A 24,833-nucleotide genomic window follows, 5' to 3' on the forward strand; every position below is an offset into this window, starting at 1 on the left:
TATAGTTTGATATAGTTTTATAAATTGCGATAGATGAAATAAATTTATCAAATCTTAAAATTCATAAAATTAAGGACCTCATATTTGTGGAACAGCTCTTAATCTGACGCTGTCATTTAGTTGATTAAGAATGTTGACCCCATAAATTATATAATTACAATAATTACAGCAATGCAACTGTAACTAATATGGAACTGCAGTAAGCTGCCAGGTATTTAATAGGTGGCCCGTCTGATGTTTGTCTGCGCTTGCGCAAAACAAGTCGCGTTCATTTTTTTTTGGTGAGCAGGTTTCAACTTCAGACAACAACAAAACGAAAAGAAATTGGAATTCCTTGTCTGGGCAGGCACCAACCAACCAACACATGGCGTTCATTTCAGGCAGCAGTACCCCAAAAATAACCACAAAAGCGGCAACAAAGCTCGAGGCCCTCGAGCGCTGTACTTGTGCTTGATCAAGTGAACAGCAGACAGCGATGACGACAAGCGGAACGTCGTCTGGGCACCAGAACACAGAACAACAACAACAACAGATGAAAAAACAACAAGTTGCGCATGCTTAGCTGTTAGATACTCGTAGCAGATACAGATACAGATACAAAAGCACGTGCAGCAGGCAAAGAAGTCAATGTTAAAAGGGAAATCAAGAAGCAAAAAAGGAAGCCAAATGTTTTACTTGACCTTGACTTTAAAATTCTCATTGCAAAAGCCAAAAATGTACACTGCACACATATACATACATCAACACATACAAATACACGAATACATATAGTATCTGTATCTTTGAATCGTTTGCCTCTGTAGTGCCTGCCTTTTCGCTTTATTGCATTTATTTCGAAATGCAGTCCTAAAAAAAAATTAAAGAGCAACTGAACTTGAATTCGATATTGTTAAATTATTTTTCATTCAGTTGGACATAAATATATAGAGTTTTTCGACTATCTGACTATCTAGTAATAAAACCCATCGATTTCTTGTTACCTTTTCAGATGAGTGCAGCTCCACCTGCACATAGCTCAGTTATAATCCAAAATTAAGCTGAACACACAAACCAGTCAAGCAATAATCCTACCTATTAACCAAAATGAGCACATAGAAGATCCCACACTATATGTATCTATATGTATAGTAGACAATACGAGTACAACTGAGCACTCCAGCAGTTTTTACCCCCAGAGAATTGCGGAACCAACAGGTACGCCCAAAACGAATATGAATATGAATGTATTCAAATTCTCCAGCTATATATACGTATCTTAATATATAATATCGCACATGAAAGACGATCAGATTCATAACAACTGCATTCAAATAAATAATAATTCGATCCTTTATCAAAAAATTATTAAATTTAAGATTTCTAGGGCCACATTTTTCTATGAACAATTTCTCTTCAAATTGAAATTTTGTTACAACATACTCAAAGAAAAAATCTATGAAAAATCTATCTCTAAGATAGATCAAAATTGTACTTTGACCCTTAATACAATCTGATGGGCAACTTATAACGGGGTCCAGCACATGAGTTTGAACTGCGTCGTTGTCCCCATTTTGATCCCAAACGATCATTGTGCAACGTAGGCGTGCGGAGAAGCTGTTGCAGCTGCCACAGAGTTTGCCACACGACAAAAAAGTCCTTTACGCTTGTTTTGCTGTTGTCCTTCCTGTTAAATTGTCGTTTTCTCTTGTTAGCCACCGCCTCGTGCTGCAGCGGAAAGGTGTTGCCTCAGACAATAAACTAATTAAATTTAATTTAAAACAGTCCGTGGCATTTCATAAGGCATCCTGCGGCCAGCAACCTCCAACCCAGTCAGCCAAAAATGTTTCATATTTAATTGGCCGGCTGCTGTTGCTGGTTGGTGGCAAGCGAAACATGTCCTAAATTACCAGAGTGTGGCAGCAGCAGCAGCAGAGTGCTGACCAAATTAGAAGCAATAAAAAATTGTTAGACTGGCGGCGTGGGGGAGGGGTCTTACCTCCGTTAAGCCAAGGGGGTTACCGGGTAGACAGACTGCCAAGTACCGCGACATGTTCGCTCCTTGTTTTTTTGCATCTGTTTCTTTTTTGCTTGCAAAAGCAGCTGTTGAAGCACTGCGATTTGATGTGCCTCTAAGCATAAGCAGGTGCTATCCGAGCTGGAGCCAAATGGAGTGGATGCAGTGTCAGTGTCGGTGGCCTGTGTTAGCCCAGCGGCACGGGCTGGACAAAGCGTAGGCCGAGAAAACCCTAAATTGGCTTTTCCTATTGCGTTTTTATTTTCCAACTCGACTCGTAGAGCTTAAAACATGCACACATAACCAAGCGAGATCCCAATACAGATTTGTTTACCGTTAGAGGTGGACAGGCAATCAAAACGGCTCCGTGCTACCTGGTCCCGTGCCTGTGGCCCAGTGCCAAGGCCAGCACGCACACACTAAACCCCATGATTATTTTTGAAATTAAAGTCTCGAAATCGGAACGGCCAATGCCGCGCTTGCCACCGGTTGGCCAGTCTGGATCTGCATGTGGGTAATTACCGGTGTGGTCGAAAGCCATTGATATACCGAAATTAGAATTTAGCCGCAGTCTTCACAGAAAACTTAGCCCCTTTTACCTGCTGCAACTGCTGCAGGCAATTTGTGTTCATGGCAAGACTGTGCCCCATTCGAATGGACTTTCGATTCCAATTCAAATTTACGATCAATTGCTTATTTGTATACAAAACAAACTAAAGCCAGCCCGGCGACCAATTATACTTAGTTTCAGTATTTACGCTGTGCTTCTCAAATTATTCAAATCGATTGTCAATTATGACTGACAAATGTGAGTTTATTTTGAATAGATTTGCATTCCACTCAGAAGATTTACATATGTATGAAATGAGGAGGATAAACCGTTATAAAAAAGGATACAGGACGCTTTGACTAAGGCGAACAATCAACTGATATTATAAACTATAATTTATGTTTATTCTTATAATGTCTAAGTCCTGTGTCGCACTTTTAGACTCTTAAGTGTGTGCTCTCTGAACTGCTGACATAAAGTACTTCTTGAAATACATTTAAATAATAAATAGCTTTGCCTTATAATATTTTTAATTTATAAAAGGCAAGACACACTTCAACCCCGCCTAAAGATATGCTGCGTAAAAGATTGAAACATTTAAAGTATGCTACATAATTTAGAATCACATTGAACAGAAAGCAGTGCAGAAGAGCCAGACGTAGTAGTTTAAATTTGTGATGAACTAACTAATTAATTAATTCTTATGCTAGTCGAATAGAATAGAAATGAAGATCCAACAAAGAGGCCAAGATACTTGTTAAATCAACTTGGCTTTCATTACTGATCAAGAGTAGATATACTTTTTGGGGTTGGATAGATTTCGTTCTATGCGTTGCACATTTGGTGACAAAATTGTAATACCCTATGCCAGAGTACAATTATGCAGATATTCAGTTGGCTTTCTTGGCTCGTGTATAAAATTGCTTACACTTGTCTTACAACACCGTTAACACCCACACCTAAGCACAAATTGTAGTAGCCATATAAATTTGAGCTGTTTCAGCAACAATAAAAATACGTACATTGCAGTTCGCTCACCTGGTGCCACCTCTCGGCATAAGCTATAAAAAGTGTAAGGGAAGAATTGTGGGTTGTCAGTGTATTGCAAGCCGCCGAATATCCAGGGAATCATCCACAGAACATGAAGTTGATCGCCGCTTTTCTCATTGTGGTGTTCGCAGCGTGCGCGTGCGCTTCCTGCTCGAGCTATCAACCCGGAGTCGCATCGCCGCCTTGCCCAAAAAACTATCTCTTTAGCTGTCAGCCGCAGCTGGTGCCGGTTCCATGCAGTGCCTCAGCTGCCGGCTATGGATCTGCAGGCGCATATACGGAGCAAGTTCCCTCTTACGCCTACTATGGAGATAACCTGCATGGAGCCGGCTTTCAGTATCAATTGTAGTTATAGTCCATATTGCCAGTTGTTGACAACCCTAAGAATATGAATTTTGTATCTACGTATCTAAATATCTTACTATGATAGTCTCTTTTTCAAATTGTATTTGGAAGAGGTAAACTAGGCAGGGATAAGCGTTATACACATGTAATACAAATGACATTGTTTTTAAAATAATATTACTATTCGAGGGGGTTTCCATCGGCCCACAATCCCGCAGTTCTATAGTACATTGTGATATAGAACTGATTTTTGCTTAATGATTCGCTGATCATCTGCCCAACATGAGCAGAGCTGTAGGCCGGCTGCCCCCGAAGAAATGCGTCGGCTGCCAAAAATAATGTCGCCGTGTGCCTCCAACTCGGCATCTCGACATCTCGACGTCTACATATGTACATCGGTTCCACTCAGCCACAGTCGGAATTGTTGTCTTTGCGTTTGTGGTCGGTCGCAGCTCGTTTGTCGCCCATCTATAAAAATCGAAACCAAAAAACGGCCGCTGAGTTGAAGTGATCCCAAATTCACATAAAACAAACATAAATTGAGATGTTTTGTGCAATTTTGCAAATGTGATTCATTTAACTATTGTCATGTGGCACATTCCAATCTTATGTTAAAGTTCATGAGTCTAGTCTGACCTAGTTTAGTTATGCGAAAGCCCGCCGTCGCCAGCTCTGACAATTGATTAATTTATGTGCGTGTGTGAGTGCATTTCAATTTAATGATGGTCGTTAAAGTATTTGCCGGAGTATTTGTTTATGTTTGATTTTATTCATCTGTTATATTTTTATTTTATTTATTTTTGTGTGGCACCGAAGATGATTGCATAATTTGTTTGGGGACAGCGCCACCATTAAGTGGATCTCTGTTCTGTGATTAATCAGTTGGTTTAGCTGGCTCCATATCCGCTTAAACTCACACAATTACGGCCCTGTGCTAATCGAACGCAACGGTCAACATGAAGAAGCTGCACCTGGGCGCCAAGAATAAGGCGAAGACATATAAACCCTTTAGGAATAAAAACCGTCGGGTAAGTGTACGTACGGACCCAGATCTGACATAGACCCGCAGCCCAACCCCTCTGGCCCGGTCCGGTTATTTTTATACACATGCTCTGAACGATCTTGGAGCTCTCTTTACATTCCGTTCGTACTCTTGTTGTCAATTTGGCCATGTTATATACATATCTCTCAGCTCTTTGCATTTATTTTGGTTTGTGCCTATTTCAGCTAACAAACAAAAAATGTAATGACACGAAATGCTAGACAATAAAATATCACTCTAGAGATTAGCGAGACAGGCCCATGCATAAATTTGTGGCATTTAAAATGGAGCAAATACAGAGGCATAACAAAAATCAATCCGAAAATGCTTGCGATATTAATTATAAAATTATTATTAATTATTTTTGTTGGTCAGGGTTTTGGCAAGTTCATTAATCGTTATCGTGTGTTTAGAATTAGTGGAAAAGGTAAACAATAATTCGCCACATATAATTTGGCCAGAGAATGAGCCAAGTATTATGTTTGGGGGCAAATGACATTCGCATTTCTCTTTGCCATTGGCCCACACACAACAAAACAATGGGACAAATCACAAGAAGAAGCATCAGAGAAAGAGCGCGTTCTCCACATGACATTCAAAACTGGCGTCTGCGCATTCTGAAAGTGGAGAGTTTTCAGTTGTCTCGCCCCCCTTTTTCACTCTCTCTCTCTTTATTTCTCTCGTCGACTCCGTCTCTGATTTACTCAGTGGATATGTGCTCATCTGGAAATGTTTCCTTTTCTCTCGCTTTGGTTGTGATGATGGACAGCATAATGTTTACATTGTATTGCACACTGTCTTGGCATTTGCCGATCAGGGGGAGCAAGGTTTTTAAATAGGAATAGATGAATAAACATACATGTCTTTATTTCTTTAATTTTGATATAAGTTGATAATTCCCGAATGTTTCACTTTTCTGATTTTTTATATTTATATTATATTTTATATATATAACAACTTTCTCAACTTAACTAAAGCCAACTGCATAAGCAGTATGAAAAGAACTGCGATGCGAATTGTTTTCTCGCCAACCAACACTTTCACTTAAACCAGCTCTAATTTGATTTCCCCAAGTGTGCCCACATATGTAGACAATGTACACATGTATATGTATGATAAGCGTGGCTTGCCAACAGGTGGACGACCCTTTGCTTATTTTAGAAAAATATCGATTTTCCACACAGCAACAGAACTCTCGGAAGCCTCAATACCAGAGAAATTAAATTGTTTACTTGCCATGAATATGAGCAATTATTGATACATATACATACATATGTATATTATTTTGATTTACGAAAGTGCATTTATAATACAGATAGTGTTTATTAGTACATAAGTCCCCAGTGCACACTGAAGCAAAACCGTTGCCATTGCACTTGAATTTCCAATGAGCCTAATGAAAAGAGTATTTTGTTTACATTTCATATTGGCAAAGTGTGCATTTGCATTTGTATTCGAATTGAACGCACGTAGTACGTAGAACTCGTACTCGCATTCGTACTCGCACTCGCACTCATTGAATCTTTTTGAAATCGTATTCACAAAATACAGAGTGGAAGAGCGGCGCAGTGGGGCGGTGGGGCAGAGGTTACTCCCAACAACATTTACGCACTGGAAGCGAGGGAAACTCTACACAAGTTTTCCCCAAAACGAAGCATTCATGAACACATTTTTCATTTTCCAAATACAGAAACACTTTAGTTTGCGTGCGGAATTGAGTTCGGGTGAATGTTGAATGCGAATGCGAAACTGAATGTCGTGGCAAAGGGCAGGAAACGCTATCTGAATCGAAATATGAATCGAATGAACGCCAGCTAGTAGACCGTAGATAAAAACCAACTCAAAAAAAGAAACGGACGCGAAAAATGAAAAAAATTGATGGAGCAGATACAAGCTAAAATAGCAAAATAAAAGAATACAAATATAGAAGAAATTTCTCTCAACGGGCACTCTCCCAAAGGCATTTTCGGCTTGGGGTTTTCCAGGAATTTGTGTGTGCATATACAAAAAAAAAAAAAGTTAAAAAGCGAGCAGAGCATAAAATTACCGCGGGTCCAAATAACATGCCAAATATTTATTTTTAACTCAACAACAAGTAATCCTGATGCGCCAATATCGCTTCGATAGGACGGAGAAACGGGTAGCACAAAAAAAATATTTCCGAGATTGGGCCAATCTTTTGAGAGGGGGACTGAGCAAGAAGTGAGAGGAAGCGGCAGAAATCAGCGTGTGTGCCTTTCCAGTTACATTTACCATTTACCGTTTACATTTACTGTTTGCCTGTGCCATTGGCTTCCAGAGTTCGTTATCTCTCTCGCTCCCTCTGTCTCTTTCGCTCTCTCGTCGGGACTGCTGGACATGCCAAAGGCCTAATGCGGATTGCGGATTGTCCGTTGGCGTCCAAGTTCTGAGCAACCAGTGGGGGAGATTGGACGAGGCAATAGTTATTATAGCTTCCTTAGACTTGTTTATCGGCACATTCCTGCGACTTTGCGTGTTGGCGCGTCACTTAGTACTTACTCCCAATCGTGTTTACTGACGTCGACGTGGCCGTCATCGTCACCATTTGCGTCCGCTCGTCTGAAGCGTGGGTCCAACTGTGGCATTGGCAGCTACGATTTGTGTTCTTGTTGTCGTGCCGTTGTGTCGGAAACATCATCAAAATATCTTCATTCGAAGAAGATTATCGGGCTGACAGGCCCATGGTGCAGCGTGCATCCTCCTCAGATGCTCCCTCAATTCAGGGCGGCCATAATCGAGAGTCTCGATTTGGCCTTGGATATACGTCGTACCAAAGCGGATACAATAAACTCTTCACTCAGGTGCAAAACATATATTCTTTATAACACATATATGTATATAACCCGTAAGCAATACTTTCTGATTTTTGTTAAGTTATTAAAGAAAGGGATATTTTGATACTATGATCTCACTGAATTCTCCAGATACTGGCTACCACATGTTGATCCAGAGCCTCTGGCAACCAGCCAATTATCATAATGATAAATGTTTATTGTGTACATTGCCCCGATTAACAAGAAAATGTGATGTGTTTTGCTTTTCCAGGGTTCTGCCGACTCGAACTACTCACAACCGTCATCCGATCTGTCGCTAGACGAGGAAAAGGAATCGCTTCGGCGAGAAAAGGAACGTCAGGCCTTAAGCCAGTTGGATAAAGCGAGGGTGAGTATTAGCTATAACATAGTCTTAACTAAATCATATTAACATATCTACATTATTTTATAGAGTAAACCAGTAGCGTTCGCTGTGCGAACCAACGTAGCGTACGATGGCACAATTGACGACGATTCGCCCGTTCAAGGTGGCGCAGTTTCATTTGACATGCGGGAGTTCCTGCACATCAAGGAGAAGTATGACAATAACTGGTGGATCGGCAGACTGGTTAAGGAAGGCTGTGATGTGGGCTTCATACCCAGCCCCGCTAAGCTAGACAACATTCGCATGCAGGTGAGCATTGCTCTTGAAACGGACTAACTTCCAAAATTAACTGGCTAATTTGGTATTCTTTTGTAGAATCAAACTAGACCCTCAAGACTGTATGGCACAAAGGGCTCATCTAGTGGTAATCTGGGTGCGGGACAAGCAGGTGCGGAGCCATCACGAGGTAGCACACCCCCCACACCTGGTATGACACACATTTCATTCTCCTAATTTCTTTTGGTCGAGGTTTTATTTTGTATATCGTATCTTAATTTGATTTCAATGTAATATTTCCTTTTCGTATTTATGTCGTATATTTTCGTCTGCGTTAATAACAATTATCTAACGAACGTCTCTCGTAACCAAACGAACGACCATTTAACATAACTATTATTATTCCACATACGTACTACAATATATAAACACGTGAGTGCGTCTCTCGATCAGCTCAGTACAACAACCAAGGTACTCCAATTACCACCGATTGGCATCAATCACAAAGGACACAATTATAAAACACAGCTATTTTTGAGCTGAATCCAACAGTTGATCTCCAACCAGCTAAGATCGTCCGATATGATTTTCACCTGACTCGTAGTTTGTCGCGTACCGTTTTGAATTTTCATTTAGAAAAACCTGAATCTGGCAACACTGGGCTACAAAATTGCCGTAATTTCGTAAATTTTGTGTTCTATTTTTATCATGCTACATCCATAATGAAACTGCAATAAGGAAATATATTTCACCAGCATTTGCCAAATGGTCCAGTCCAAAACTGACATAGATGTCTAACACACTTTCCTGCATGATAGTCACTCAACAAATTGGTTTAGAACACATATCACACACGCCCATACACAAACTCAAGCCTTCTTTCTAGAGACAACTTACAGCACGCTCCTACTCATATCCTACTATAACTGTGTATATGAAAGCATAGTAAGATAAAACGTATTAACTGCACTTAACTCTCTTTTACCTCACACCAAAATAATTATCACTGTCCACAACAACAATAATACCAACTACGTGATAAAAACGTGTTCCAAAGACCCCTATAGTACTACACCGCGCAAAAAACAAGGTTTGTCCACGTCTTTCATCTGGTAATCAGAAATTGCATTTTCAATTCAATAAAATCTTGTGCTCGTCATGCTAGAAAATAGTATCCGAAAGTCTGTATCTGTATCTTTTTTTAATTGCGTTAAATTTCATTTCCATCTAGAGATGCGCAATATATTGAGAAAATATTAAACGATAAATATTAATACAATTTTTTACATTGTTCTACATTAAAACAAATCATAAATATGATTTAGACTGATTTGTTTAAACGATATTATTAGTAATAGAAATATTAGGCGTTTTTATTTATTTTTTTGTTTCGCCCGTACTTTCGCTAAATGTAGAATTTATCTCTAGATGGATATACATTTTAGCCAATCACTTCATATATCCTTAGACTTAAGGTATGCGTTAGGCTGAATTTCATCCTCGAGTTGGCATTTCAACAGCACTTCATATCGCGTGGTACGGTTGCAATTCGTAAAAAATACTCCCCAACCACATACACAAACACTCACACACACGCTCAAACACACACACACACACACGCCAAATACACACCCACACAAAAAAGAATCTTTGCTTTTACGATTTCAAAATTATATATTGTGTACATAAACTTAATATTTGTTTAAAAAAAAAACTTAAGTTGTAAATTGGCTTGGCAACTCGTAGCGCTCGATCTTCGTACGTAGAAATCATAAACTCGCTCATCCGTTGCCATTATCTTTTCTTTCTGCCTGTTCGAAATGATACTAACAATCAGGTGACGAATCAGATTCCATGGGACCAGGACGACATGGCAAGACACCATTAGCAACGCCACCCAACAAGGAGAAGCGCAAGCCTTTTTTCAAGAAACAGGAAACAGCCAGCCCGTACGATGTGGTGCCATCGATGCGGCCCGTTGTGTTAGTGGGTCCAAGCCTTAAGGGTTACGAGGTAACCGACATGATGCAGAAGGCGCTCTTCGATTTCCTCAAGCATCGCTTCGAAGGACGCATTATCATAACACGCGTTATGGCCGATATATCCCTGGCGAAGCGATCTATTATGAACAATCCATCGAAGCGTGCCATCATGGAGCGTTCCACCAGTCGGTCCGATTGTCTGGGCAAGGTGCAGGAGGAGATCGAGCGCATCTTTGAGCTGGCCCGTTCACTGCAGCTGGTCGTACTCGATTGTGATACAATCAATCATCCGTCACAATTAGCAAAAACTTCATTAGCGCCAACAATAGTTTACTTAAAGATTAGTAGTAGTAAGGTAAGATATTTGTTCACTTAAAAAAGAATAAAAATATTATTGTTGATTCATGAATTTGCAGGTTTTACAGCGTTTAATCAAATCACGGGGCAAATCGCAAGCTAAAAACTTATCCGTACAAATGGTTGCTGCCGAAAAATTAGCCCAATGTCCACCCGAAATGTTCGATGTAATTTTAGATGAGAACCAATTGGAAGACGCCTGCGAGCATATTGCCGAATACTTGGAGGTTAGTGAACCATATAAATATACCTATATTCACATATTCAATCTATATGTATATGTATACATCATTTATATACTTATATATATAAACTAACCCATGCCATACAGACATATTGGAAAGCCACGCATCCAGATATTCGCACAGGCACCACAGTACCGGCCATTGCCAGACCGATACCGTCTCAGGAGGTGTCGGTATCACCCTCCGCCGATCAAGCGCGCTTGGGTCCAACACCACCAGGTAATGTCAGAGTCAGAGAATTGTGTTCATTTAATGAACGCATAGTCATCTTCATATCATAGCGTATCGTATCCCCTTCACCAAAAGTCGTGAAATTTTAAAGATCTAAAATCCAATTGCCCACTATCTCATCCACAATCCGTTTGGCAATTGAAATATCGAGCAAAAAATAAACAATTTATAGATATTCGGTCCAACAGCCCATAACACATGAATGAGTCACAAAACGACTTTATCAGATGATCAGTAAAACTAGTTAAGCATTTCTTTTTTTTTATTTCGACATAATACACAGTACTTAACTTACATAAATATAACAATAACATGAATATATACTCACATTTGCAATACACGAATTTTTACAACTTTAATCACATATAACTCGTACAAATACAATTCTAAAATTTGTCTTTCTCAAATTCAAATTCCCATGACTGTACCGAAAACCAATCGATGAATCTTCTTGCTCTCTCTCCGCATTCGCGTGCCTGCGCTAACAGTCGATGGCGAGGAGTTTGATGAGCACGAGCCGAGAATGGCGAGTGCCGAGCGTGAGGGTAGTCGGGAGCGAGAGCGAGAGCGAGAGCGAGACAATGGCAGTAGGGAAAGAGAACGCGAGAATGAACGGGACTATTGGGATAGAGAGTTCAACAGAGATCGCAGTTCGAAAGACAGAGAAAGAGATTTGGAGTGGGAGCGCGAGAGAGCACGCGAATGGGAAAGAGAGCGAGAAAGGGATTGGGATAGAGAGTTCGATTGGGACCAAGGTAAATTCTACTGTTATTTTTAATTTGGTTATGTAATCGCATAATTTCAACAGCAATTTATAAGTAATACTTTCAAATAGTATTAAACGTCATATTCATATTCCCAGTAATTTTCTTTGAAACACACAAAGTTACAAGATTTTGTTAATCCTGTTGAGTATTGTCAGAAATTTACTATCAAGTTTCCATGTATCAGTTATATACACATAGTTATAGATATACCTAGATCGGCTTATATCGTTATAGAGTTACATTATGTTTCATAATTATATTTCCTTCACAATTCATGGCTAGCTTTAAAGTTATTTACATATACACAGATTATTGACCCATTTTGCAATTAAGTTCCACATGTTAGAGGTCATTCTTAAAAGATAGCGATTCCCATAGGTAACTCCAATTTAGATTATAATGCTTTAGCCATAGTAAAACTCTTCAGTGGGGCACATAGTAAATCTCGACACCATGTTCAGAAGTTTTAAGTATACAACTTCATTGTTTTCATTTTCATTCTCATAGCTGTTCCGGCGTATCCAATTGCCGTCGGGATTCCATAGCTTTTTTACCTAGATTAAGTTTTTAACACTTTTGATTTCTTCTTCTTTTTGTTTATTATTTATTTGATCTTTTGTGCAAACACTTCACAGCATTCACAGCACGAGACATACCCGGTTCCTTTACAACAATGCTATAATTCAAATCCAATTACCAAGATCAACACAAAAGCGATATCAACAGTACAAAGAAAAAGACAAATAATGTCCAAACGTTTCAATCATATCAATAATAAGGAGTCTGTTCCAGTTTTCGGTATCGAATGTCCCTCATCCACGACGATCAACAAATACAACTCGAACATGATACAAATTTATCACGTTGTTTGAGTCTAAATGAGGTGCACACTCCTTAGGGAATTTCTGTTTTCTCCTGTTATTCGGGCCCGTTTCGGAGCCCCCATTAAAAGCTGTTAACCATACTACTTAAGATCTCTTTACTTTCTATATATTTTCTGCTTGAGTTCTGCTAACAATACTAACCCGAACGACCTTAAGCTCATTGTCACCGGAAGAGTACCTGTGATTCCTTAATGCATTAACCATAATTCACATATTACATAGATAGGACTCGTATAAAAAAAAAACATATTATTGTCTAAATGTGCACTTGCCATGTTTTGTACTCGTTTCTAGTTACTCCTGGCGTCGTGCGCCTCTAGTGTCCTCTCGTCCTCGTCCTTCTACTTGATTCCTACATTGCTCGGGTCCAGTCAAAGGCTCAGCAACAACTCAGTTCAGTCTAATAGTTTGATATCTTGTCTTGTTTTAATGAATATTTTATTGCCGTTCGTCATTTCAAGTTAGAATCCTCAACTCATTCAAATTGTATTCGTTATTAAGATACATGTTGGCTTAGTGAGTATATTCTGCCAAAGGCGTTCAATTTCGCTTTAATTTGTTTAATCTGTTAAAAGTAACCTTCGCAGATATCAATTATTGGTTCATTACCACATTTCCCTTCCCAAATATTAACTGCGATATGTTTAGTTGTCGCCCTGAATGCAATCATTGTTTCCTTTTATTTTGTATTAGTCCTTTAAGTATAGAGCATAGACAGAAGCAAAAAACTTCCATCCACAGTTAATAGAGAAATTGAAGACATAAAACATAAATATTTGAAACAAAAGATTTTATACAACAATCTCAAAAAGAATATCAAATGAAAGTTAAAACTATAACTAGCATTTAAATGTTTTTTTATTTATAACCTAAATAGAGAAATAATATGACTTCTACTTCTTTATCAGTTTTACAAGATTTATGTTTTTTATAGCCCTGCTTTACCAATTTCTAACCCACTTGCAAAAATTCATAGTTAATCAGATCTTGTCGTAAGGAAAGTTCTGATTGTAAGATGGTTTAACTGCAATACGACTTTATAGCTAGAATACCATGCAAAATATATGCACACCCGTGTTACTAAAACATCTGTATTTGTTTGTCAAATGACTTTGGAGAATTATCTTTGCCTACTGATGCATTCGAATGCTTTGCTTTTGGTTTGTTTTTAGTTGAGTTTGTTTTTTGCGTTGAACTGCCAATTGATCACCTGATAAATGCTTGACTTAGACGATCCTGTGTTAACCGTATTGCAGGAGCTGCCTCTTACCATCACAGCCGTCGTCAGGCGTCAGGACGTCACCAGGAGCGCAGCGTGGGCAGCGGCGGTGTGGGCCATGCCGCCGGCTATGAGCGTGACAGGGAGCGCTACGAGCGTCAGGAAAGGGAACGACTCCATGCACGTGATCGCGACCTTATGCACTACGATCTGAACAGCGATGAGATGCTCGACGAACGAAATTTTGAGTATCCGGCAATGCGCAGCGGGCCCAGCGGCGCCTCCCACCATGGTCATCTGTCGCGCGGAGGTCGACTTCTGGACGATGCAGAATTTGAGCGTGAGGATCGACTGCTGGGCAGCTCAAGAACGCGCTATGGACCCGGACCCTCGACGCGCATTGACGATCCCCGTGATGTGCCGCGGGCAGCAGCTGTTGTGGATCGCGATCGCGATGAATACAGTCCGCACAGAGGTGGTGGAAGTAGTAGGAGAATGCTGAATGCCATGTAGGAATCGTGGATATAGGGGTGGGATCAGATCGATTCGAAAGCGCCAGGTTTGATGGAAGCACGTGACAATAGTTTTGATCTTGACACGATACACAAATCGAAACCCAAACCGCTGCTCAGACAGCACTCACACTCTCAACCTCAGTCTCAACCTCAATCTCAGTCGCAACCACATCACTATACACACTCATACCCGGCCAGGCAGCGCAGCGGTCAGTGGCTGTCATCCCCGTCGTTTTCGCAGTCGCAAACCTCGTTCAGTCAACCACGGCCACGCGAACACCTTCCGTTGCGACACCAGCCACTGTCCTATCCGCAGGAACGCCCACACAGCCAAGGCCACCATTTACACTCGTATACTTCCAGTTGCACATACCCCGCCACCTCCGACTCCAAGTCCTCTGCACCTGTGCGCTCCCAGCACTATCCCCGTGATGCGTTCCAAAGCACCTCATTTTCCAATCCGGTGTGCAACAGCGACGCCTATAGAAACAGAATCAGACCCAAAAACTCAGCCACCTCGAATACACCGGACTACGATTGGTCATCGTCATCCTTCGCGAATATCGATGCAGTCACACGCGCAATACGTAATAAGATTATCGTTGAGGAGGACGAGGAGGATATACTAAGCACGGATAGGTTTTATTGAAGAGATTTCAGCGACACGACACACAAGGCACAAAACGCTTTCATTTAATCGTGAATTGCAACAGCCAAGATTACGCAAAGATATTTTCAGAGCGACATTGCACAATATGTTTAAAAATGATCCGAATACATAGGCTTTACCCAAAACCGGGGGCAACATTCGTAAGAAAGCTTCACATAACAAGAAACAGATCGAATACAAGAGTACTTACTACAGTATAAATATGTATAAGGCTAATCATTCACACACACGTAGCATACTTATTTCAGTGCCAAAACACATTTGTACATTTCCATCGGAAAAGGCCACTTGAATTTTTCCCCGTGGTGCGTCTACGCCAAGTGGCCCACCAAGTGGCTGGACGGGAAATACTTACATAGTTTATGAATAGCACAATGCTAAGTACAGCCTTATGTGTCTTAAATACTATATGTAGCTAATGGTAATGAGATTTTATTTAACAACATATAAGTATATATATACATACATACATATATGTGTATATATACATTTATATATATTAACATGTATATACGTATTTATATATATATATATATATATGTATATGAATTGAAACATAACTAAGCATAAGATTTACACCTAAACAACATTGGTGATGCATTTCGCCACATCAATTGGGGTCCGGGAGGGGAATCATTGTAGTTACGGTAAGCCGTATATATATTTTTATGCAAATGGTAAACTAAGTGGCAGCTTTAATAATTTAGTGGAAGTATATTAATCTAAGTAAATGCAGAAAATATGCACACACACACACACACACACTCAGTCACACCGAATAAGGAAATACACTACCAAAAGTTGAAATACCGATCGATTGAAATCTCTTTAATAAATCTACCTGTAATCGAATGTGAATTGCTGAAATGTTACAGAATGATCTGGAAATACTAACATATGGTATTCCAGAAACTCTGTAATATTAGCTACAATCTAGCTTGATTCACTTCCCACAAGTGTTGCTAATTGCGATTTTCCCTAACGCTATCGGATCGTAGGCTTGAAATACGAGCTATGGTCGTCATTTTCTCCAGCATTATCTTGCGTATTTTGCTTTCAATTAGCTTTTCCCCGCTAACTTAGTTGCTTCAGTATAGCAATTAATACTACCAGTGCCTTAACAAAAACCATTAAACAACAAAATCAACTACACATTACAAATTTGGCATCCCCAAGATTTTGAACACACACACACATACATACGCTATTATTGAGACTTGTCCTTGCCCTCAATGCTTATTACGTTTTGCAGTTGCATTCGATCGCTTGCCATCAAATTTAATAGAAACTATTGTAAGTATGTTTTTGATCTGGCCCATTCCAAACGAGCACTCTTTTTACAATTCCAACCACCTGTACGAATTGATAAACGGTTTTCAAAATTCAAACACAAAACAAACGCACTGAATTCAAATCGATCGCGACTTAGAGTATGGGGGAGTTTAAAACTCCCTGCACTTCCAGTGCTGATTGATTAGCGCTAAGTACCCATATACCTTCCGCACATTTAATTAAAATCATGGGCAACAACCCAATAAACGAGCTTTGTTCAAACTAGCGTCATGAAAGCCTCGTTATAGATTGTGCTATAAGGGAGACCGAACCATAGGCGACTTATTGATTGATCACTGCACTCCCTATTGATGTAGAAAACGATTCGATTAAGGAAATTATATATGTATGTATATGGGGGCGGCTTACTAGGTGAAAGGTGTGCTAATCGCTTTACGTTTTAGTTAAAAACCAAAATATAACTATATAAGGTGTGATATTTTTCAATTTATAATTCGGTTTGATCCTTAACAACTGCTGATGTCAGCCGCCGGCGAAAATTCAAAACATCTGTAGCTCTTAAGTCGCTCTTATAAAATTGAAAGAAACTAAGTGTCCATGAAGTTTATACACAAAGTTTCACAAATGTTGAACTAATGGAACTAATACCCAAAATATTTATTAGTTCATAATATGAGGACAAATGGAAGATCAACCTCTCAAAACAGACATTTTGAAAACGAAAGTGTATCAAAAAGAGAATGCAACTATTGGGAAAATTTTTTAAGGGTTCAGGCCATACAAGTTCGTAGACAAATGTGCATATTGTATAAATACGAAAGTAAAAAGTATATGAAAGAATATGTTAGATATTAATATTGGTTTTATAATTGATCCATATAGTACCGAAACAAATCATAATACATAAGTATCCTAAAGAAAAGCCTGGTAAAAACTTGATGACTACGCTCACTTTGTGCATTTTGTGCAGCTTATAAATAAAACGGAACTACATATACCCATATACACGCATATTCGAACATAGACCTGCACTTTGAAGCATTTTGTATCACTTGGATAAAAAAGAAAAAAGAAAAGAAAAGAGACCAGTTCATTTTGCAATAAGGGCGCTTACGATTTCCACCCTGATAGTACGGGGCGAATGGCCAGAATGCTAAAGCCATATATATATTAATAAATATATATATATAATAATAACGGTACGCCAACAGTTCTTGTATAAAGTGGCAACAAATTTATTTATTAGCTATAATTAAATATATTGAAAATTACTTTTTAATATTAGCTTGAAGTTAAAAGCGGACACGAACGGAGGGAAGAATATTTAAGTAAATAATTGAAGAACCCAAAAATTATATACAAAATAAAAATTAAAAAAAAAAAACAATAAAATATACATATACTAAGTATGGCTATACATATGTAAATTATACAAATTTATTCATATGAATACATACGAGTGTATTGTATTTAATTCACAGAACTGGTAACTCACAATAAAAAAAAAACAAATATATAAATATGTAAATGTATCCTGCTATAAATAACAAAATTTAAAAGAAAAAACCGTCAACTGACAATTTGTAAAGGAAGAAACTTTTCCAATAGTACTCTAATTAACAAAAAATTACCTTGCAAAAAAATAATAAAACACAAACAAAATAATAAATTATTAATTTGTAATGTTAAAAGGATTTATTTTGAATATTACAATTATTTCAATCTAATCCAAACTATAAATAAATAAAATAAATTAATAACAACAATACAAATATTTAACTTTGTTGACTTACTATAACACAACATTTCAAATACGAAATTCATATTTCATCATTAAAACTCAATTTACTAAAGACTCCCTTTCTTTAAAGCCACTCTAATAAATGCAAGCATTATTTTTTTAACAACAATAAGTATATGGAAAAATTTATAATGAAAAATGTGAATGAAATAAAAGGCAAATTTTTATGCACGCCTGAGGTTCTATAGTCGAAAATTCGAATTACAATTATTATTAAACCAAAATGGGTGAAATTAAAACCACAACCAAAACCAGAATATGAAACTATTTGTGCAAATATCAATCCAAATTTATATAGAAATATTTTTACGTATATGAAAACCGATAACTTTACCATAATCGTTTGTAAATAGTTAATGATATCTGAATTTCTTTATAAACGTTTGTTCTGAGTTCCGAATGGGAAAAATTGCAATTTGCCCTAGGTTCGTTTGGTTTCCGTTGATTTGTTTGAAAAACTTATAAAAGTACTTAAAGTATGATTTACAAAAAATATGAGTATGTAGTTAAATGAATGCTAAATTGCAAATAAAACCAATTAAAATAACTGAAATTTGAACATCAATTAATATTGTTCTTTCTTCCACATGCTTGACCTGACATACATACATATAGAAAATTAGTAATTTAGGAAGTCCGTAATTCAGTAATGCCAATTGCTACTTGAAAATTAATTTTATTTCAATACAATAACTTGGCAGCTCGGCCTTATCTTATCATAGTTCAGCAAACTACATCCAAGTTTGATTTTAGTATTTATCTCCTTTACTAGCCTTATCAGCAAATGAACTTGTTATGAGCAACATTCGTGACGTAGATGAGTGAAATTCCTGCGACTTCTTTGAACCCTTGTCGCCTTCGATGGGTTAAGCTTGTTTTCGCACAGACACAGGTTTTCGCACTGTGCGTACATACGTATATACTTGAATATATACTTATAAGAGTATATATTGATAAGTACGTACATGCGCTGCTTACTTCACTATACTAAGTTGACATGCGTCTGGGAGAGTGCGAGAGCGAGCTTTCACTCCGCATCTGAGAGCCGCCGTTGCTGATAATCGACACCGATCGGAGCTTACACAGCCGCAGTCGCAGTCGCCGTCGCCGTGGTGTCCAGCCGGTTCGCTGCCTATTAACTCTCGCTCGACGAATCAGTTGACTTAATAAGGCCAGTGCGTCGAGTGCAGCGCGTTTGAGCTTCAAAAAGTGCTTTGTGTCAGTTTTTTTAATCCAACAAATTGCAGTAATTGCATTTAGATTTCTGAGACTGCTTTAATTGTTGTTGCGAATATGCCGTTGAATATTAAAAATGTTCTGGTCTGCGACGCTGTCGATAAGTCGTGTGTTGAGCTTCTAGAAGAGCACGGCATCAATGTAAGTCCATAAATGTGATGCTACAACAAATAGATTACATATATATAAACATATATGTATATAATAAAAGATAATATAATTACGTTCATGTATTGTGCTTGTGGTTTGTGGCTCTATATATTCAGGTTACATACAAACTGAAGCTGCCTGTGGATGAGCTCTGTAAGGAAGTAAAGGTGAGTAGGAATCTAATTACATAACATTTGCATTAACATACATACATACATATATACTTGCATATTTTATAACTTTATGTAAATGTGTGCAATAAGTGGTTCGGTATGTCAACGGCTTTTGAGTTGGAAACACGTGTTTGCTAAAAATTAGATTTACATGAAAAATGCGACAATTATCTGTTTATGGCTTTCATACATAAATGTATACATAGCTGTTGTCAAGCTTGCTGCATCGTGCAAATATACCCATTGATAGAACCTTTATTAAATTGTTTAAATACTTTTTATTGTTTATTGAATTGAATTCGGGTTTTGTTTTGCCAACTATTTAAAGACTAGTCTTCATTTTGTTGTTAAATTAATTTTTTGTCAACATTGTATGTGTATACCTGCTATTTTCCATTCTTAATATCTATTAAATTTGCAACATTTTTGAATGAAACATGTACAATTAGAGTAGATGCTCTTATTGTCCTTTTAACTTATACATGTACCTTTTAAATATTATTTATCTTAATATTCTACTTTCATATTAAATGAGCTGTAATGAACATTCGTTTGAAAAAGCTCAAACCCATGGATTTTTTTTCGTCGCAGAGCTAAAATAACACTTCTTTAATCTTGTATGTGAATGTATACATGATTCTTCATTTCACTTAAATTCAAAAAATTGTTGATTAAAAGAAATCAGTGGAACGGCGCAAATAAAATCATACTTATCTAATATTCTACTTGCAAATCTATAATCTCCTATACGGTGGGTTATAGTGAAGTTCCGTTTGGAAAAGGTTCGAGCTGTACTCTGGACTTTACGGTTAGTATAGCCGATTTATTGTCTTGGACCAGTCTTTGGGGGTCCACTGCAAACATTTAGAATCGATGCTTATTTTACGCTTCTCCATTGCGGCCCTGTGCTGATCGATAGTATTTTGATTGATGCAGACTATGTGCTGACCCTTACAGTAAGTCACTAGGTTAAGCCTCTTCAGTGTGTAGATTACATCATCCCTTTTAATGCTCGTACGCTCGGAAATATCGTTGATTGTTATAGAGGGCCGCTCGCCATCCGTTCCTGCCTTCTGGTTGACCAGCTGCTCGAGTATAGCCTGCGCCCAAAATGACCGATACGACAGCAGACCCAAATCGGAAAGAGGCTTCTCTGGGGTGCCGGTTTTGCCCTCATATTTGGACAGTTCGTAGCTGAACTCAATGAGAAGCTTGCCGTAGCCCTTTTGCTGATACGGTGGAAGTGTCAATAAACAGGCCAGATTGTAGTCTTCGACGCTGATCTTCTCCTTAGAAAAGTAGCCGACAATGTGAAATCCGCGCGAGTCAAACTCTGTCATCACATAGAACAGAAACGGATCCGTGTCAAAGTCGAGCACCTTGTGGTCCAGAAACAATTTAGCCAATAGGCATAAATTCTGTGCATACACCTTGTTCTTGCGACCATCGATCTCGAAGAAAGATATTGAGTCCTTGCGATAGATCTCATTGCCAGGTGGATGCTTCAAAGTGCATTTGATTAAGTGCCGTCCGAGGCACACACGACTCTTGCAATACTTTAAGCAGAACTCGCATAAATAGATGCAGTCCATTAGACAGAGCTCCTCAGGGTATGGCGAGAAATACCAGGGTTTGATGCGATATCGACCCAACTCAATTATTTCAACATTCTTCATACGAGCTACCACATTATGTTGATGCTTCAATGTACTGCATCCCGATCGTGACTTTGGCTTCGTGCCACCTTGCGATCCATTTTCGTTGCCACCTGCTGCAGCCTGTAGGATTCCTTCGTTGCCCACCACGTGCTTACGATTGCTGCGTCTTTGCGACGCTCCACCCTTGACATGGGTAGGCGGATTGCCATCGTCAGGTTGTTGTGGTACCTTGAACTGTGGCTCTTTGGCGATCGGCCAAGAATGGAATTTAGAAATCTCGGCACCCGACCCAGTAGCGATTTGGTGGCTGGCACGGCGAGCAAATTGAACTTTGCTCAAGTCCAGATCATCATCGGAAACCCATTCGTCTAGTCTCTTATTAAAATCATGGTAGTGCACATAGTACTGACGCTCTTCACCCGACGTCTTGATGCCCACAATCTCAGCCAGTTTCCATTTGCCAGTTTTCCGCATGCGCACACGCAGCCGACAGCCCACCAAAAGTGACGCAGTCGATTCACATTTTATGGAGCTCATGTTGACAATTGTTTTTCAATAAAATGCTGATTAACTATGCAGTCTATGCAGAAGCACAATAAATAAACTTTATAGTAAATTTGGGTAGATGAAGCTGGACCTCTTCTTCGGCATTGAACTAGTTCGAACTAGAAGACAAAATAAAGCAGTTGCCATTCAAACCGAAAACGCATAGCTTACAAAGTTTTTCGTAGGTGTAGATAATGCATATTAGTACTACTTGACCTATAAATTTAATATTAATATTATCAAAGTCCCATCTGAATCACAGTGTTACGAGTGTTGAAGCTTAGTGTGCCCACCCACATGATAAATTGGTTTGTCCCACTGGCCTGTAAAGGATTATAGTTATCTTTAATAAATTTACTATTTACATATACTTAATATAAAGACACTTAATATTTACGCAAGTTATGGCGATACAGCTAATTTAAACAATTAATTTAAAAAAATGTTTACCATTCAAATTGAATTATTTACGTCATTTAGAGGCCCCAATGTACTAACAAAGTACGTGTGCTGCCATACCGCAGAAAAACCGCTAGATTTGTTATCGATAATAGCCCTAGCCCCAATATTAAATCGTGCATTTTTTTAAGTATTAGAATGTCTGTAAAACAGTTTCTCCTGAGTGATTGGCTGACTTACTGATTGTTGGTCAACCAAAAATTCACCTGCAACTGTGGAAAATTAGCGGAAAACTGTTGTAAGAAGCATTTTTGTTTACCATCTGCACGCCTTTTAATTCTTACCCAAAGATGAACGTACAGACTAATTCTTGTCAAATATGGATATAGGAATCTTTTTACCAACTAGAGGAACATGTTTAAGCTACATTCCCGTCATTTCAGTCCAATTCAGTAACAATTGTTATATTAAGCTTAAGCTATGACTAGCTGTGGTGGGATTCTCCAGGCCGCTACCACACGGCTGTGCACATATACATATATACGTACATATATATGTTTTTATATGCATGCAGTTATGTTTGTATGTATGTATGTATATGCACATCATATATATGTAGTTACTGCTTGTTAAGAAATTAGTATTTTGTTATAAATATATACATATTAACACCTTAGTTAGTATGTATGTATGGATGTACTCACAAGTATATACATCCATGCGTATATGTACATATGTATGTCGCTTTACACATATGTATGTATGTATATTACTATATGCATTTTCATACTTGTTAACCAGCTTTTTAACATAATCTCTATCTAAAAAGAACTTCGATGCTGCCATTGTACGTTCGGATACAAAAATAACAGCGGAAGTGCTGGCGGCTGGAGCTGGCAGCCTTAAGGTTGTGGGTCGTGCGGGTGCTGGAGTGGACAACATCGATGTGGCTGCAGCAACGGCGCATAATGTCGTCGTCCTTAAGTAAGTGAATGTTTCCCGTGAAAAAAAAACCAAACAACAACTGTCGCATTGAACGACAATGGCCGATTGGCTGTCATCCTGAACGACGGGGTCATATTATGCTGCTTGGCACGCATAATTAGACGGGCCGCATTTTCTCTAACTGTGGGAGGGAGAGGGAGAGAGAGTGAGAGACGGGCCCTTATTGCTGTTGAGCCTGCTGGATTGCCAAGAATACTACGCGAGTACGCGGTATTTTAGATATTTGCATAACGCTGTCTAGTCACAACAAGTGCCCCCCGCGCCCTGCGCGTATTTTGTTTTGGGCACGGTTTGGTGTTTAGTGTGTGTTTAACGAAAATACTTTACTTTCAGCACTCCAGGCGGCAATTCCATTTCGGCTTGTGAACTGACGTGCATCCTAATTGGCGCTCTGGCGCGTCCCGTCGTGCCAGCCGGTCAGAGCATGAAGGAGGGTCGTTGGGACAGGAAGCTTTATAGTGGCACCGAGCTCTATGGCAAGACCCTGGCGGTGCTTGGCCTAGGCCGCATCGGACGCGAAGTGGCCATACGCATGAAGACTTGGGGCATGAGGGTAAGAGATCAGTTTTCTTCAATCTGTTAACATAAGCTAGAAGACTCTAAAACTATAGATAATTGGGTATGATCCCATTACCACGGAGGACGAAGCTAAGGCCGCTGGAATTGAAAAGTTAGATTTGGAACAGATTTGGCCGCTGGCAGACTATATAACTGTGCACACCCCATTGATACCGGCAACCAGAAGTCAGCTATATAGATTTTTTTCCAATACCTCACATTCTAAACATTCGTTCTACAGACCTGATATCTACGAAGTCGCTGGCAAAGTGCAAGAAAGGCGTTAAGGTAATCAATGTGGCACGTGGCGGCATCATTGATGAACAGGCCGTTCTGGATGCACTGCAGAGTGGCCAATGCGCTGGGGCAGCTTTCGATGTCTTCCCCGAGGAACCACCCAAGTCGCAGGTCACTAAAGCACTCATCAATCATCCCAAAGTTGTGGCCACGCCCCACTTGGGCGCAAGCACTGCAGAGGCACAAGTCCGCGTTGCCGTTGAGGTTGCAGAGCAATTTATTGCCCTAAATGGCACCTCACCAAAGTATACAAGCTATGCAGGCGTTATCAACAAGGAAGCACTTGCCCACTATCAATAATGCAAAATTCTTGATCCCTTCGGCTTTATTTGTCTGTGTTTCTAGCTGAATCAATTATACCATCAACAGTAAAATCAATTTGGGCTTTCACTTGGGTACAGCATATATTGCTAATCGGAAATAAGTTTCAAT

The 24,833-nt window shown here is 39.0% G+C and overlaps 3 protein-coding genes across 22 annotated transcripts in view; 2 read left to right on the forward strand and 1 right to left on the reverse strand.

Moving 5' to 3' along the window:
* Ca-beta (Ca2+-channel-protein-beta-subunit) overlaps nucleotides 1-14,613 on the forward strand; it is a 36,979-nt gene extending 22,366 nt beyond the window's left edge. The window contains exons 1-11 of one of the 20 annotated variants that reach the window (XM_064697340.1): nucleotides 4,377-4,638; nucleotides 4,755-4,966; nucleotides 8,047-8,163; nucleotides 8,227-8,448; nucleotides 8,515-8,626; nucleotides 9,473-9,505; nucleotides 10,253-10,752; nucleotides 10,814-10,981; nucleotides 11,086-11,218; nucleotides 11,719-11,985; nucleotides 14,138-14,613. In XM_064697340.1, coding sequence (XP_064553410.1) covers nucleotides 4,895-4,966; nucleotides 8,047-8,163; nucleotides 8,227-8,448; nucleotides 8,515-8,626; nucleotides 9,473-9,505; nucleotides 10,253-10,752; nucleotides 10,814-10,981; nucleotides 11,086-11,218; nucleotides 11,719-11,985; nucleotides 14,138-14,613 — 2,100 coding nt within the window. In that variant the 5' untranslated portion in view covers nucleotides 4,377-4,638; nucleotides 4,755-4,894. Of the gene's footprint in view, nucleotides 1-1,037; nucleotides 1,195-4,376; nucleotides 4,639-4,754; nucleotides 4,967-7,128; nucleotides 7,803-8,046; nucleotides 8,164-8,226; nucleotides 8,449-8,514; nucleotides 8,627-9,472; nucleotides 9,506-10,252; nucleotides 10,753-10,813; nucleotides 10,982-11,085; nucleotides 11,219-11,718; nucleotides 11,986-12,632; nucleotides 12,881-13,175; nucleotides 13,651-14,137 lie in introns of those variants that run through there. The other 19 variants (XM_064697343.1, XM_064697342.1, XM_064697330.1 and 16 more) reach the window with 19 other exon arrangements.
* A 4,920-nt stretch (nucleotides 14,614-19,533) lies between these two features.
* LOC135438838 (D-3-phosphoglycerate dehydrogenase) lies at nucleotides 19,534-24,775 on the forward strand. Its single transcript, XM_064697353.1, has 6 exons — nucleotides 19,534-19,756; nucleotides 19,882-19,932; nucleotides 23,371-23,525; nucleotides 23,880-24,099; nucleotides 24,158-24,290; nucleotides 24,346-24,775. Exons 1-6 carry the CDS (start codon nucleotides 19,673-19,675, stop codon nucleotides 24,699-24,701), a joined length of 999 nt encoding a protein of 332 aa, XP_064553423.1. The 5' UTR covers nucleotides 19,534-19,672; the 3' UTR covers nucleotides 24,702-24,775.
* Nucleotides 20,700-22,133, reverse strand: LOC135438916 (histone acetyltransferase Tip60-like). The gene has a single exon (XM_064697477.1). It carries the CDS (start codon nucleotides 22,131-22,133, stop codon nucleotides 20,748-20,750), a length of 1,386 nt encoding a protein of 461 aa, XP_064553547.1. The 3' UTR covers nucleotides 20,700-20,747.
* Nucleotides 24,776-24,833: the final 58 nt, after the last annotated feature.

Source organism: Drosophila montana, unplaced genomic scaffold (genome assembly GCF_035044405.1).
Source record: "Drosophila montana isolate Dmon_TW-CO22-7 unplaced genomic scaffold, ASM3504440v1 contig_402_1, whole genome shotgun sequence".
Taxonomy (NCBI): domain Eukaryota; kingdom Metazoa; phylum Arthropoda; class Insecta; order Diptera; family Drosophilidae; genus Drosophila; species Drosophila montana.